The 14,374-nt window shown below is 44.1% G+C and overlaps 1 protein-coding gene and 1 non-coding gene across 3 annotated transcripts in view; one reads left to right on the forward strand and one right to left on the reverse strand.

The window, feature by feature from the left end:
* IRAK1 (interleukin 1 receptor associated kinase 1) overlaps positions 1-12,098 on the forward strand; it is a 144,134-nt gene extending 132,036 nt beyond the window's left edge. For both annotated transcript variants that reach the window (XM_073600246.1, XM_073600247.1), the window contains 2 exons: positions 5,660-5,785; positions 11,596-12,098. In XM_073600246.1, the coding sequence (XP_073456347.1) occupies positions 5,660-5,785; positions 11,596-11,651 (182 nt within the window). In that variant the 3' untranslated portion in view covers positions 11,652-12,098. The remainder of the gene's footprint in view (positions 1-5,659; positions 5,786-11,595) is intronic.
* LOC141109126 (U6 spliceosomal RNA) lies at positions 2,498-2,600 on the reverse strand. Its single transcript, XR_012236141.1, has one exon. It is a non-coding gene; the product is annotated as a U6 spliceosomal RNA (small nuclear RNA).
* Positions 12,099-14,374: the final 2,276 nt, after the last annotated feature.

Below are 14,374 nucleotides of genomic sequence, written 5' to 3' on the forward strand. Positions count from 1 at the left end.
AGTTGCAGGACTATATATATGTATACAATTATATATAAAAAAAAAAAAAAAAAAAGAAAGATATAAATCTATATAGATAGATAGATGGATAGATAGAGATATATATATCTCTATCTATCTATCTATTTTTTTTTAAACTGTCATTTTTGGTTTTCGACCAGGTGCATCCTGCATTTTCGGTTTCGGCACCACAATTTTCCATTGCACTTCTATTAATTGGTTTGCGTGAAAGTTATGTCTACAAACTATAGTGTATATACTGGAATTTTTTTTTTTCCTATATACTTGGTCAGCGACTTATAATAGGACTGCGATAGTGCGGTAGGCAATTTGACACTGAGTGAGAACTAATTGTCACTGACCTCACCAGTGACACCAACACAGTGATTATATTATATAATGACACTCACCTGTGAAGGGGTTAACATCTTGGGTGATCAAGAGGTTAAATGTGTGCCTAACAATGTGTAATATGTGCTGCTTTTTACTGAATGTCTCTGTTTCCTGTCTCTGCAAAATGGAGAGATTGTTCCCTTTGTACAGAGCTCTGTGTTGATTATGAAAACAGGTCTCTGAGCTGTGATTGGACACAGCTGATCAGCAGGTCCCGGCCATGAATCATTGGCCAGGACGTGCTGACTAAGTCCCGCTGTGTTCAGTCACAGCAGAGCTGGCAAGGGAGGTTTAAACCCCTTCCTGACCTTTTTAAAAAGTTCTGAACACCTGGGGGTGGGGATCAGTGATCATGTGATCTTTGTGATTGGCTGTCACAGTTGTCACATGATCAGGTGGCCCGTCTTTGAGAACTCCTTCTTTATGTCTTGGGAACATGCAGTGAGCGCACTTTCAGCAAAGAAACATTGGCCGCCCATTGACACATATTTGACGTCAAATCAACGCTCGACTGCAGTAATGAGAACACTTGAAGGAGCAGGATGGAAACATTCCGCTAACAGTGAATGTTTTTGTTTTGTTTGGTTTTTTTTTGGAACATTTAGTCATTCTAAAATGAAATGTTCAAAGCAAACTGTTTTAATAAGTAATTTCAAACTGCATTTTACAAGTCATTAAATGTACTGGTGAGAATTTTCCTACCAACGTTCGTTCAAATATCTGCTAGTGTATTGTCAGCTTTAGTATATAGGAGAGCTCTAAATAATTTGGGTCTCTTTAGGACCACAGCTGTTGTGATATCAGTGTAAGGATTCTCATGATTTAAAGGAGAAGTATAGCCAAAGAAAATTTGAACTGCACTCATTGTGGATCACAGGAGTGCAGTTCATTCTGCAGTCCTGTGACTCGTTTTCAGCTGACAGCGGGATGAAGTCACAGACCCGGTCCAGGCTCTGAAAAGATCCCGACCATATGGTTTGGATCCACCCACATGCCTGCACCGGTGGCTGGCTCAGCCTCTCAGCGAGTTGCTCTAAACCAGCCCCTCCTGCCCTCTCCACAGCTTGGCGCTACAGTAGACGCTGGAGGGGAAGAGTATAAAGCTCTCTACAAGCTGAAGACTGAGAGCTGAGTGATCAGCGGTGTTTGATCGCTTAGTTCTCAGTCTTATGCCGCGTACACACGGGCGGACTTTTCAACCGGACTGGTCCGACAAACTTTCCAGCGGACTTTCGACAGACTTTTGACGGACTTCCGACGGACTTTCTAACGAACGGACTTGCCTACACACGATCACACCAAAGTCTGACGGATTCGTACGTGATGAAGTACACCGGGCTAAAATAAGGAAGTTGATAGCCAGTAGCCAATAGTTGCCCTAGCGTCGGTTTTTGTCCGTCGGACTAGCATACAGATGAGCGGATTTCTGGGTCCGGCGGAGTTACGACGTAAAGATTTGAAGCATGTTCCAAATCTAAAGTCCGTCAGATTTGCGACTGGAAAGGTCCGGTGAAGCCCACACCCGATCGGATTGTTTGCCGGATTTGGTTTGTCGGCGTCCGTCAGACCAGTCAGGTTGAAAAGTCCGACCGTGTGTACGCCCCAATAGGCTACTTTCACACAGAGGAGCTTTACAGGCGCTACAGCACTAAAAATAGCGCCTACATAGCGCCTGTAAAGAGCCTCTCCCGTCTCTCCAGTGTGAAAGCCTGAGTGCTTTCACACTGGAGCGGTGCGCTTTCAGGAAGGTAAATTAAAGTCCTGCAAGCAGCATCTTTGTAGCACTGTAGGAGCGGTGTGTACACCACACCTAAAGCGCCCCTGCCCATTGAAATTAATGGGGAAGCGCCGCTACTGTGGCGCTTTGCGGGTAGTTTTAACCCTTTTTTGGCCGCTAATCGGGGTTAAAAGCGCCCTGCTAGCGGCCAAATAGAGCCGCTTAAACGACAGTAAAGTGCGACTAAAAATTTATATATATATAAAATAATGCATAGAAATATATACACACACTACTGTGTGCTGTGTGAAAAAATGCTGTAAACGATTAATGCTTTTAGAAATAGAAGTGTTAATAGATCATTTTTTTTTTTTATTTTTTTTTTTTTAATTTTTGTTACGCTTTACGAATTTGCGTGTCATCTTTGCACAGGGGCCATGCTAATCTTCTCTGTATTGTTCCAATTTTAGTATATGTGCTGCCGAAGCAAGCTTGTTAATAGATCATTTTTATCAATTAACAAAATAGAAAGTAATTGAACAGAAGAGGAATCCAAATCAAATCAATATTTGGTTTGACCGCCCTTTGCTTTCCAACCAGCATCAGTTCTTCTAGGTAGACTTGCACACCGTTTTTAAAGAAACTCCGCAGGTAGGTTGTTCAAAACATCTTGGAGAACTAACCACAGGTCTTCTGTGGATGTCGGCTACCTCAAACTCTTTTGTCTCTTCATGTAATCTCAGACAGATGCCATAATGTTGAGATCAGGGCTCTGTGGGGACCAAACCATCACTTTGAGGACTCCTTGTTGTTCTTTACACTGAAGATAGTTCCTAAACTGGAACTTTAGTCAAAAAATTAAGTCCTGATAGATCACGTCAGACTGGCTCCTTTTGCGGGTGTATATATGTTAAACAGTAAAAATAAGTGTCTATACTGTTTAAAATCCAGTAATACATAGTTTCACCCTGTTCTGCACATGCTCAGTTGCTCTCTGTTTTATAGACTGTGCCGAATTTGTAGAGGCTGATCTGCTGACAGCCTAAAGGTTTACTGCTGTTCAGGGGCTCTGGGCTTCAACAAAATGGCAGGCTCCCGCAAGAAGAAACCGGAACAATTCTAGAGGCTATTTACAGCATTTATTCCTCATTAATAATTATGCTACCAAAATTACTGTGTGCTGTAAATTGCCTCCAGCATTGTTCCTGTTTCTTCTTGCGGGAGCCTGCCATTTTGTTGAAGCCCAGAGCCACTCCAAAATGAGAGCCCAAGTGCTTTCACACTAGAGCGGTGCGTTGTAGGATGGGGGAAAAAAAGTCCTGCCAGCAGCATCTTTGAGGCGGTTTAGGAGCAGTGAACACACCGCTCCCAAAACGCCCTGCCACTGAGATCAGTGGCCAGCGCTGCCAAATTGCTTGCAAAGCTCTTCGGCAGCGGTGCTGTGTGGGCGCTTTTAACCCTTTTTCGGCCACTAGCGGGGGTTAAAAGCGCCCCTCTAGTGGGCCCAAAAAGCGCCGTTAAAGTGATGGTAAGAGCGCCGCTAAAGCTAGTGGCGCTTTACCGCTAACACGGCCGCCGCTTCAGTGTGAAAAGTGGCCTTACTGGATTTTGAGGCTGGACATCTTCCAATGTGGGAGGGAAGTGAGCTTAATGTGTCTTTCATCTGCTGCAAGTTTCCTTGGCCTCATCGTTACTCGTTTCTTTGTGCTTCTTCAAAAGAGCTTGAACAGCACATCTTGAAACCCCAGTCTGCTTTGAAATCTTTGCTTGGGAGAGACCTTGCTGATGCAGTATAACTACCTTGTGTCTTATTGATGTGCTCAGTCTTGCCATGGCCTTAGGCTGGCCATACATAGTCGAATTTCGAAAAATAATTTTCTATTGAAAATCAGAAATTTTGTGGGTTTTGTGATCCGATGATGCACCCATATTGATTTCGAGATTCGACCAACCAAGCCTTCGATTTTTACCTCCTGTTGCTACAGAAAAGAATTTTCGTGGCTGGGAATCTTCTTTTCTTTCTGGAAATTTTCTTTTCTTGCGAATTTCTTCTTCCATTACATTTCTCACACGATTCTCCCATCATTGATTAGAAAATTGTTAGTTTTTCAAACCATTTCCAACATGCCCAATTACTCAAATTCGATCGCCACACAAAAATCCAGGTAGGAAATTGGAACGAAGATAAGATTTTCAAAAGCAAATTCTTTCTAAATCCGACCCATTTACGGCCTGCCTAAGTAGCAGAGTTTGGCTGTTCCTCGCCCAGTTTTAAGCCTCCTAACACAGCTGTTTTGGTTTCAGTTGATGACTTGGTTTCAGCCTACATGTGAAATTAATGATCATTAGCACCTGCTTGGTAGAGCTGCACGATTCTGGCCAAAATGAGAATCACGATTTTTTTTTGTGCTTAGAATAAAAAGATCACGATTCTCGCAACGTAAATTTTTTGGATTGAGAGAGAGCGATTGAGATTGATTGGAAGAGAGCGATTGATTGAGATTGAGAGAGAGCGATTGATTCATTGAGAGCGATTGATTCATTGAGAGCGATTGATTCATTGAGAGCGATTGATTCATTGAGAGAGATTGAATCAATGTCTCAATTAATCATTCTCGCTCTGAATTAATCTCTCTCAAACACTCTCAATCAATCACTCTCAATTTGAGAGTGATTGATTGAGAGTGATTGAGAGAGAGATTGATTAATAAAGAGATTGATTGAGACTTGTCTTCATTGAAAGAGAGGAAGATTAAGCATTTGATGATTCTAAAAAAAAAAATAAAAAAAGAAGTAAAGCAGCTCACGTTTTCTCAGTGCTGCAGCCTGCAGTCACGCTTGTCCCCGAGACCTCAGTGTGAAGAAGAAACATTACTTACCCGACCGACCAATCACATTCTTCTTTGCTGAGTGACGTCAGCACGCTGGCTCCAACGGCTTCCCCTGTGCTCCGCTCCGAAACAGGGAAACATCCCGGGGACGACATCGATCGGTGCGCGGCGGCGTGCGCTTTTCAGCTTACAACATTTAAATTGCTTGATGGTGAGAATCGCACAACTCCGGAGTTGTGTACGCGGCGATAATGATTCTCCGCGATTAATCGTGCAGGTCTACTGCTTGGTATAATTGTTTCACCATACACCTGACTCTAATCCTACAAAATCCCAGACTTTTGTGCAAGTGTAAGATTTGATGCTGGTGTGAAGTTAAAGAGTAGTCACACTAAATATTGATTTTGATTTAGATTTTTCTCCTGTTTGCTCACTTTACATTTTGTAAATTGATTAAAAAAACAAAAAAAAAAAACAATGAAAATATATTTTTGAGAAGCATTCTTGCATCACAGCATTTCTTCACACCTGCCTAAATCTTTTGCACAGTACTGTATATATGGGTTTTTTTTCCCTGCTAGACAGTACATAGCTACTCTGACATTGAAGATCCCCGTGTGTGAAGTCTTCATAAGTTGCTTAGTTCAGGAGTGTATTTTCACTGTAAAGTAGAATGTCAGTGCTTGTATGATTGTAAATGGCATCATTCTCCTTCCAGCTATCTCAATGCCACATCACCAGATCGTCATGAATCCAGCCAAACAGAGATTTGTGGAGCAGCTGGCGCTATATGACCAGGGGAAAATAAGCAGCCTAGAACTGTTGTACTCTGGAAACAGTCCAGGTAACCAGCTTTGCTGAGGTCTTCTGGCACACACAGCTCTTCTCAGATGTTACTCTGATCAAGTCTTTTCTTTCTGTACAGTATTACTTTATATAATATTGACGTATGATATCCAATATATTATCTACATATAACCAGTTTTCTTATATTAGTGTGTAGGGAAAAAAAAAGCTCCAAACAAATGCTTGTGTAAAATATCTTTTTGGGGAATTTTTGACATTTTATCTATATTTTTTTATGCAGTGTTTGTTCCTTTTATAATAAATTTAGGTTAGAAGAGGCGATGTTTCCTCAGATCACTTGGTCAGCAGTACAGTGCACCTGAAAAGTATTCACAGCGCTTCACTTTTTCCACATTTTGTTATGTTACAGCCTTATTCCAAAATAGATTAAATTACATAGTAAGTGAAGTTGAAAAAAGACAAAAGTCCAACCTATGTGTGTGATCATATGTCAGTATTACATTGTATATCCCTGTATGTTGCGGTCGTTCAGGTGATTATCTAATAGTTTCTTGAAGCTATCAATGCTCCCCGCTGAGACCACCGCCTGTGGAAGGGAATTCCACATCCTTGCCGCTCTTACAGTAAAGAACACTCTACATAGTTTAAGGTTAAACCTCTTTTCTTCTAATTTTAATGAGTGGCCACGTGTCTTGTTAAACTCCCTTCCGCTAAAACTTTTTATCCCTATTGTGGGGTCACCAGTATGGTATTTGTATATTGAAATCATATCCCCTCTCAAGCGTCTCTTCTCCAGAGAGAATAAGTTCAGTGCTCGCAACCTTTCCTCATAACTAAGATCCTCCAGACCCTTTATTAGCTTTGTTGCCCTTCTTTGTACTCGCTCCATTTCCAGTACATCCTTCCTGAGGACTGGTGCCCAGAACTGGACAGCATACTCTAGGTGCAGCCGGACCAGAGTCTTGTAGAGTGGGAGAATTATCGTTTTATCTCTGGAGTTGATCCCCTTTTTAATGCCAATATTCTGTTTGTTTTGTTAGCAGCAGCTTGGCATTGCATGCCATTGCTGAGCCTATCATCTACTAGGACCCCCAGGTCCTTTTCCATCCTAGATTCCCCCAGAGGTTCTCCCCCCAGTGTATAGATTGCATTCATATTTTTGCCACCCAAATGCATTATTTTACATTTAACTTCATTTGCCATGTAGTCGCCCACCCCATTAATTTGTTCAGATCTTTTTGGTAGGTTCATTATTTTCCTCAAAAAAATTTTACAAACCATACCCCATAATTGTTTGAATTCTTTGCAAACTTATTAAAAATAAAAAACAAAAAAAATCCCATATACATAAGTATTCACAGCCTTTTCCATGACACTCCAAATTGAGCTCAGGTGCATCCTGTTTCCACTGATCATCCTTGAGATGTTTCTACAGATTGGCGTCCACCTGTAATAAATTCAGTTGATTGGACATGATTTGGAAAGGCACACACCTGTCTATATAAGGTCCCATAGTTAAAGGGGTTGTAAAGGTCCAGGTTTTAAAAAAAACAAAAAAAAAACACATCATACTTACCTCCGCTGTGCAGTTGGTTATGCACAGAGTGGCCCCGATCCTCCTCTTCTGGGGTCCCTCCGTGGCGCTCCTGGCTCCTCCTCTTCTTGAGTGTCCCGTCGGAGAAGTGCTCTCCTTCGGGACACCCGTGTGGGCACGCTCCCGTGTCCTGCTGCTGCGTCTGTTGCCACAGACAGCAGGACTCGGCTCCGCTCCCCCCGGCGCCCGTGTCACTGGATTTGATTGACAGCAGCGGGAGCCAATGGCTGTGCTGCTATCGATCTATTCAATCAGGACACGAGACACCATCCAGAGCTGGTGTGCTCCTTCCTGACGCAGGAATTATGGGGCTCAGGTAAGTATAAGGGGGGCTCGAGGGCGCTGCTGCAGTAAAGAAGGTTTTTCACCTTAATGTATAGAATGCATTAAGGTGAAAAACAGCGAGGGTTTACAACCCCTTTAACAGTGCATGTCAGAGCACAAACCAAGCCATGAAGTCCAAGGAATTGTCTGCAGACCTCCGAAACAGGTTTGTATTGAGGCACAAATCTGGGGAAGGGTACAGAAAAAAAAATCTGCAGCATCCAAGGTCCCAATGAGTACAGTGGCCTCCATCATCCTCCGCAAATTGAAGAAGTTTGGAACCACCAGGTTTCCCTGCCACTGTTTTGATGTTGAATTTTTAAAGCAGCTGTGTTCTGTCAGATTAGCAAACTTGTCAGATCTGCAGGATTGCCACTGCTTTTAAAATTCAACATCAAAACAGTGTCAGGGACTTCTAAATACAGTTTTGCATTATATAAGCGGAGTTTACTGTTAAAGATAAGTCTGAAATGCAAGACTTGGGTGAGTGTAAAAAGATGTCCGCTATGGCCTTCTGACTGCAGGCTTAGTATGGTAGTATAGTGTGGGGTGTAGCAAGATGGCTGTCAGTCGAAGGAATTTGACATGCAGTGTCCTAACATCAGCGATTGCGCACTGTCCTGACAATAGCTGATTACACGTCACAGGAAGTGACGTGGTTCAATATTCTGCCGGCTTCGGCATTTTGTCACAACACTGGCACTGTCCACTCCTCCTGCGTGTGCCCCCCGTAGCAAGCCCTGTGCTATGGGGGCACACGTGGGTGTGCTCCCGAGCTGGGATGTGTGTGTGCATAGACACAGACAGTCCGGCTTGGTCCCACCCCCTGCACTATGGGGGGCTGTGTGTGTCCATAGAGACACACAGTGTGACTCGGCCCCAACCCCTGCTCCTGCAAGGGAATTTTCACCAAAGCTTTGTGAATAAAGTAAAACGTAGCTGACTTCCATCATCCAATTATATGCAGGCTAAAATGCTGTTTATTTTATTTGCACATGATTTGGGTATTCTTAGCGAAGTGAAATTTCACCACATCTTTAAAGTGTTTGTAAACCCTGTTACGGAAAAATTCTGCCTTTTCCTGAAAATGCTAGTTGGCTGATTTCTTTCTGACTTATAATACTTTGGGCAGAATTTACTAAAAACTGGAGAGTGCAAAATCTGGTGCAGCTCTGCATAGAAACCAATCGGCTTCTGGGTTTCATTGTCAAAGCCTTATTGAACTTAAGCTAGAAGCTGATTGGCTGCCATGCACAGCTGCACCAGATTCTGAGTGCACAAGTTTTAGTAAATCTCTCCCCCTTTGATTCTCTGAGCTAGAGCCAAGCATGTGTCAAGTGAAGTCAGACTGAAGACAGAACACTTGATGTGTATACTTGTTTTGGGATCGTTGACAGCCAGAGAACTAGAATATTCAGGAAGAGGCCAGCATTGGCATGCTGCATTTTTTTGTGTGCATTTCTTTTCATGTCTCCATGCAGGTCAGGGAAATTAAAATAAAATACTGTCATGCTCGTCTAGCTCAGGCGTTTTCAACCAGGATACCTTGAGGTTTCTTCAGAGGTGCCTTGGTAAAATGCCTAAAAATTGATCCAAAGTTGTATACAAGCCAGCAAGGCAGATCAAGCCTGCATTTTAGTTACACAAAGCCACGGATTTTCATTATGTACCATTACGACTTTCTAGATACTGACATCCTAACAACCAATGACACCATCAGTTAATAAGGAGGATGTCTGTTGCCTCCACAGCACCTCCTGTGCCCATCTCCCTCAGCACTGGAGTGAAAGCTGACTGATGAAGAGAAATTGAGGGAGAAGAGAAACATTGGAATACTAGTCAGTAACAGTGTGCAAAAAGTGTATTTGCTTTGGAAGAATAAATCCCCTCTAACGTTGGGTGTCCTGTGTGTGGATGTTGTTGCATTATGTAAAGCTATTATGCCGCGTACACACGAGCGGACTTTTCAACCAGACTGGTCCGACGGTCTGTCTTTGGGCGGACTTCCGACGGACTTTCCGAACAAACGGACTTGCCTACACACGATCACACCAAAGTCCGACGGATTTGTACGTGATGACGTACGACCGGACTAAAATAAGGAAGTTGATAGCCAGTAGCCAATAGATAGTTGATCTGGGTCACAGGAGTGCAGAACTAAGTGCTCTGGCCAAACTCAGTGCATGTGAAATGCTTATCAATACATGTTTCGTTTACTATCATATGCATTTACATGTGTCATGGTGTGAACAGGCCCTAATTTTCTGCTGCCTGCTCCATAATACAAAATAAAGGATAATTCATCTTGTAGACGAAAACATTCCCTGCTATAAATTCCCGACTTTGTTCTTGTCCACCTTGGAGTTTTGGGTGTTCCATCCACTTTTGTGTTTTCAAGCACTCCTCCTGCTGCACTCCATATTAAAGTAATAAAATCTAATAGGCAGAATGGGAGCCCCCTCATAATGACCACAGCACATGAGCAGACTCAGAACTCGAGCGCATATATCTCACATAGTCATTAGGCGATAAAAAAAGGTGTCAGGCTATTTTAAAAAGTCCCTCTCACCACATTTGACAAGGTCTAGTTGGTAAACTTTGCAACAGATTCTCAAAAAATGATTTAAAGTGGTTATAAAGGCAGACGGTTTTTTCATCTTTAATGCATGCTATGCATAACGTGGAGTTCCGCCAAATTTTTTGTTTTTAAAAAGTTAGCTTCAAATACTGCAGCTGCTGACTTTTGAAATAAGGACACTTACCTGTCCAGGGCGCCCGCGATGTCGGCACCCGAAGCCAATCTGTCCCTCGGCTCTAGAGTGGAGGCACCGCCATCTTCGGTAAGGGAATCAGGAAGTGAAGCCTTGCAGCTGCAGAGCCTAGTTCCCTACTGCGCATGCGTGAGTCGCCCTGTGCGTTCTGCATGGACCCTGCTGTCTTCTTCTGGGACCTGTGTGTCTCCCAGAAGACAGCAGGGGGGACGGAGGAGGGGCCGGATATAGCATAGATATCCGCGGATACTGCAGCTATCTATGCCCGGAAGTGGGAGCAAATACCTGGATTAGACAGGTATCTGCTCCCCCCTCCCCACTGAAAGGTGCCAAATGTGACACCAGAGGGGGGGAGGATTCCGAAAAGTGGAAGTTCCATTTTTGGGTGGAACTCCGCTTTAAGATAAAAAAAAAAAACCTTCTGTGTGCGGCAGTCCCCCTCTATACTTACTTGAGCCCCATCTAGATCCAGCAATGTTGTAGGAGTGTCTTGGCTGCCCGGGACTCTTCCGCCTCATTGACTGAGACGGCAGTGCAGAGCGCCATTGGCTCCCACTGCTGTCAATCAAAGTCAGTGAGCCAATGGGAAGAGAGAGGGGGCAGGGAAGAACGCGGCTCTGTGCCTGAATGGACACACAGAGCTGCAGTTCGGCTCGGGTGCCCCCCATAGCAAGCTGCTTGCTGTGGGTGCACTCGACGGGAGGGTGGGGGGGGGGGGACAGAAGCTCTGGCGAGGGACCCGAAAAGAGGGGGATCTGGGCTGCTCTGTGCAAAACCATTGCACAGAGGAGGTAAGTATGTTTGTTATTTTTAAAGAAAAAAAAAAATGGAGCTTTAGTATTACTTTAAGAGAACACTATAGAATAAAGCATGATACTTAAGGTAATCAAAATAGATTTTGGGTTTACAAAGGCATCAGTAGATCATTTATTTTGGCAGCAGAGTGCACAAGCCTTGTGCATTGGGTCTTTGTGGGTTGACCTTTTTTCGTTGGAAATTTTCAGCATTTATCTCCTGGAGATTCCTAATAGTCCGCATTATTATGTTCACCAGCATACACACAACATTGTAGGCTCAGGTTACTTTTTTTTTTTTTCTCTAACAAACAAGTTGAGGAGGAGTATTGTATTAATGATACAACTTTCTGTCTTTCTCTAGGAAACTGTTTGGATCCCCGAGGGCATCCGGAAGAAAGTGATGACTTTCCAAGTTAGCTTCTTGGCAAGCCTGCTATAGGGGAAAGATATACTACTTGGCACAAAGTTCTCGTTCTACATGCAGAACCTTCAGCTTGCTGTTGGTGTTTATCTACAGGAAACCAGAATGGACATGGAAGATCAAATGAAAAGGAATGAAGTTTACTCGCCGGTGAAAACGTTCTGTTGTGTGGTTGCACCAGTAAAACAATATTCTATGCCCAGTTGAAGCAGGAGGGGCTTTCTCTGTGTGTTATGTAAAGCTATGTTCCTAATGACATTTCCTGTACACAAGACAGGGTGAGCTTACCGCTACGTATCGCTGGCTTGTGTGTTTAATAATGGGAGAGCGTTTGTTAATATTTATTATATCTGTTTTTTAATAGATGATTGTGCTTTATTATAGTCTGCTTTTGGTTATTTTTTATTGGTTATTGGCTCATAATAAAAGACAACTGTACTTTTGGTGCAATTGTCCTTTTGAGATATGTCCCCACTCAGTGGCAGCTGGTGCTCCATATTTTGGGGGTGGCAGCAAACACTACACGCCCCCCCCCCCCGGAGCTTGCACACACTAACCCCTACCACACCATCCCCCCACCCATCCCCCAGGCGCTCGCTCGCACTAACCCCTACCACACCATCCCCCCACCCATCCCCCAGGCGCTCGGCGATCCATGGCCTTAACTTATGCTGCGGTAAAGGTGCAGGGAGGAGGTTGAAAAGGGAAAAGCCTGGCCGTTGCTTCTCCTCCCAGTCGAACAGGAGGCGGGTCCTGAGACCCGGTTGGCCAAAAGTCCCAACAATCCCGGCCTAACGATCTCAGGACCCACCTCCTGATTGACCAAGAGGAGAAGCAGGAAGACATTAGCTTATATTAATTTGCTAATACACAAGTGGGTGGGCTCTAATTGGCTTCAAAAAGGGTGGGCTCCGGGCGCCTCAAGCCCTCCCGTTTTGAAGTCAATTAGAGCCTCAGACTCTAATCTCGTGCGTCAAAAAACTCACATTGAAATCCATGCGTCCGGTTCCCCTAATGGGCGGGCCGCCACTGTCCCCACCCCCTGAGTGCAGCCCACCTGGAAAAATACTTCTTCCGTCCCGTCCCTGTTTTCGTCGATCTTTACTGTGGGGCCCTGCCTGGAACTGCACAGCTTTTTCTCTGAAAGTGTTTTTGCCAGTTCCTCTTCATCCTGTGCCTCCTGCTGCCGCTCTTATTCATTCCTATGGGGAGAGGCCTACTCTACAGAAGCACAGGAGGCCACCAGAAGTACAGCTCCCCTAAGGAATGAATGGAGGCATGGCGCGTTTGTGCAAGATGAAGAGGACAGAGCAGGGATGCTTTCAGAAGAAAGGCGCTGTGGGGGAATACAGGTAAGTATTGGACCAGGTTAGATAGGGAACTAAACTGATCAGCCATAACTTTATGACCACAGACAGGTTACATTAATAATGTTGATTATCTCTTAACAACGGCGTCTGAAAGAGGGTGAGATATATTAGGCAGCGAAAAAACATATTGTCCTGAAGTTTGATCTGTTGAAATCAGAATAAATGGGCTTTAAAGTTTATGTATAGAGCTGCATAGCCACAGACCAGTCAGGGTGCCCATGCTGACCCATGTCCGAAGCCAAAAATGCCTACAATGGACACGTGAGCATCAGAACTGGACCACGGAGTAATGGAAGATGGTGGTCTGGTCTGATGAATCACGTTTTCTTTTACATCATGTGGATGACTGGGTGTGTGTGCATCACTTACCTGGGGAGGAGATGGCACCAGGATGCAGTATGGGAAGAAGGCAAGCCGGGGAGGCAGTGTGATGCTTTGGACAATGTTCTCCTGGGAAATCTTGTGTACCTGCCATTCATATGGATGTTACTTGCTACATATCACCTACTTAAGCATTGTTGCTGACCAAGTACACCCCTTCATGGAAACAGTATTCCCTGATGGCAGTGGCCTCTTTCAGCAGGATAATGTGCCCTGCCGCACTGTAAAAATGTCTCAAGAATGGTTTGAGAAACACAACGAGTATGAGGTGTTGACTTGGCCTCAAATTTCTTCAGCTCTCAATCCAATCAGGCATCTGTGGGATGTGCTGGAAAAACAAGTCCGATCTGTGGGGGCCCCACTTTTCAACTTACAGGACTTAAAGGGTCTGCTTCTGACAGCTTGGTGCCAGATACCACAGAATACCTTCAGAGGTCTAGTGGAGTCCATGCCTAGACGGGTTGGAGCTGTTTTGGTGGCAAAAGAGGGACCTACTCAATATTAGGTGGGTGATCATAAAGAGAGGTTTCTGCTACCATTTTCTAACCTACAATGACACTATGACAGCTGGAATATAGTTTTTTTGTAAATGGATAATTTCAGGTTTTTGCTGGACCATGTTATGCTCTGACTCTGACCAGCACACAGGAACAAAGCTGAGGCTGTCAACCAGTCTGCGTGCTGAAGCTCCCTCCTCCGTCAACTTTTTAGCTCTTGGTGTAAGCAAAACTTGTCAGATACTCCTACAGAGGAAGGGGGCAGCAGAGATTAATGACACTTAGGCCTAATGTACACTGCAGCTGGTAAACGGACGTTTAGGAGCAGTTGGGCATTTTTTTTTTAACTGCCCCTGAACTTTCCTCTGTTATCTTATGTGTACATCTACACAGGGTCGTTTACAGTAGTTTCTAGGCAGTTGAGTTTAGAGGCATTTTTTTGGAACTCAAAAAAAAAATGCGTTCAGAAGC

The sequence above is a fragment of the Aquarana catesbeiana genome, linkage group LG09 (assembly GCF_042186555.1).
Source record: "Aquarana catesbeiana isolate 2022-GZ linkage group LG09, ASM4218655v1, whole genome shotgun sequence".
NCBI lineage: Eukaryota > Metazoa > Chordata > Amphibia > Anura > Ranidae > Aquarana > Aquarana catesbeiana.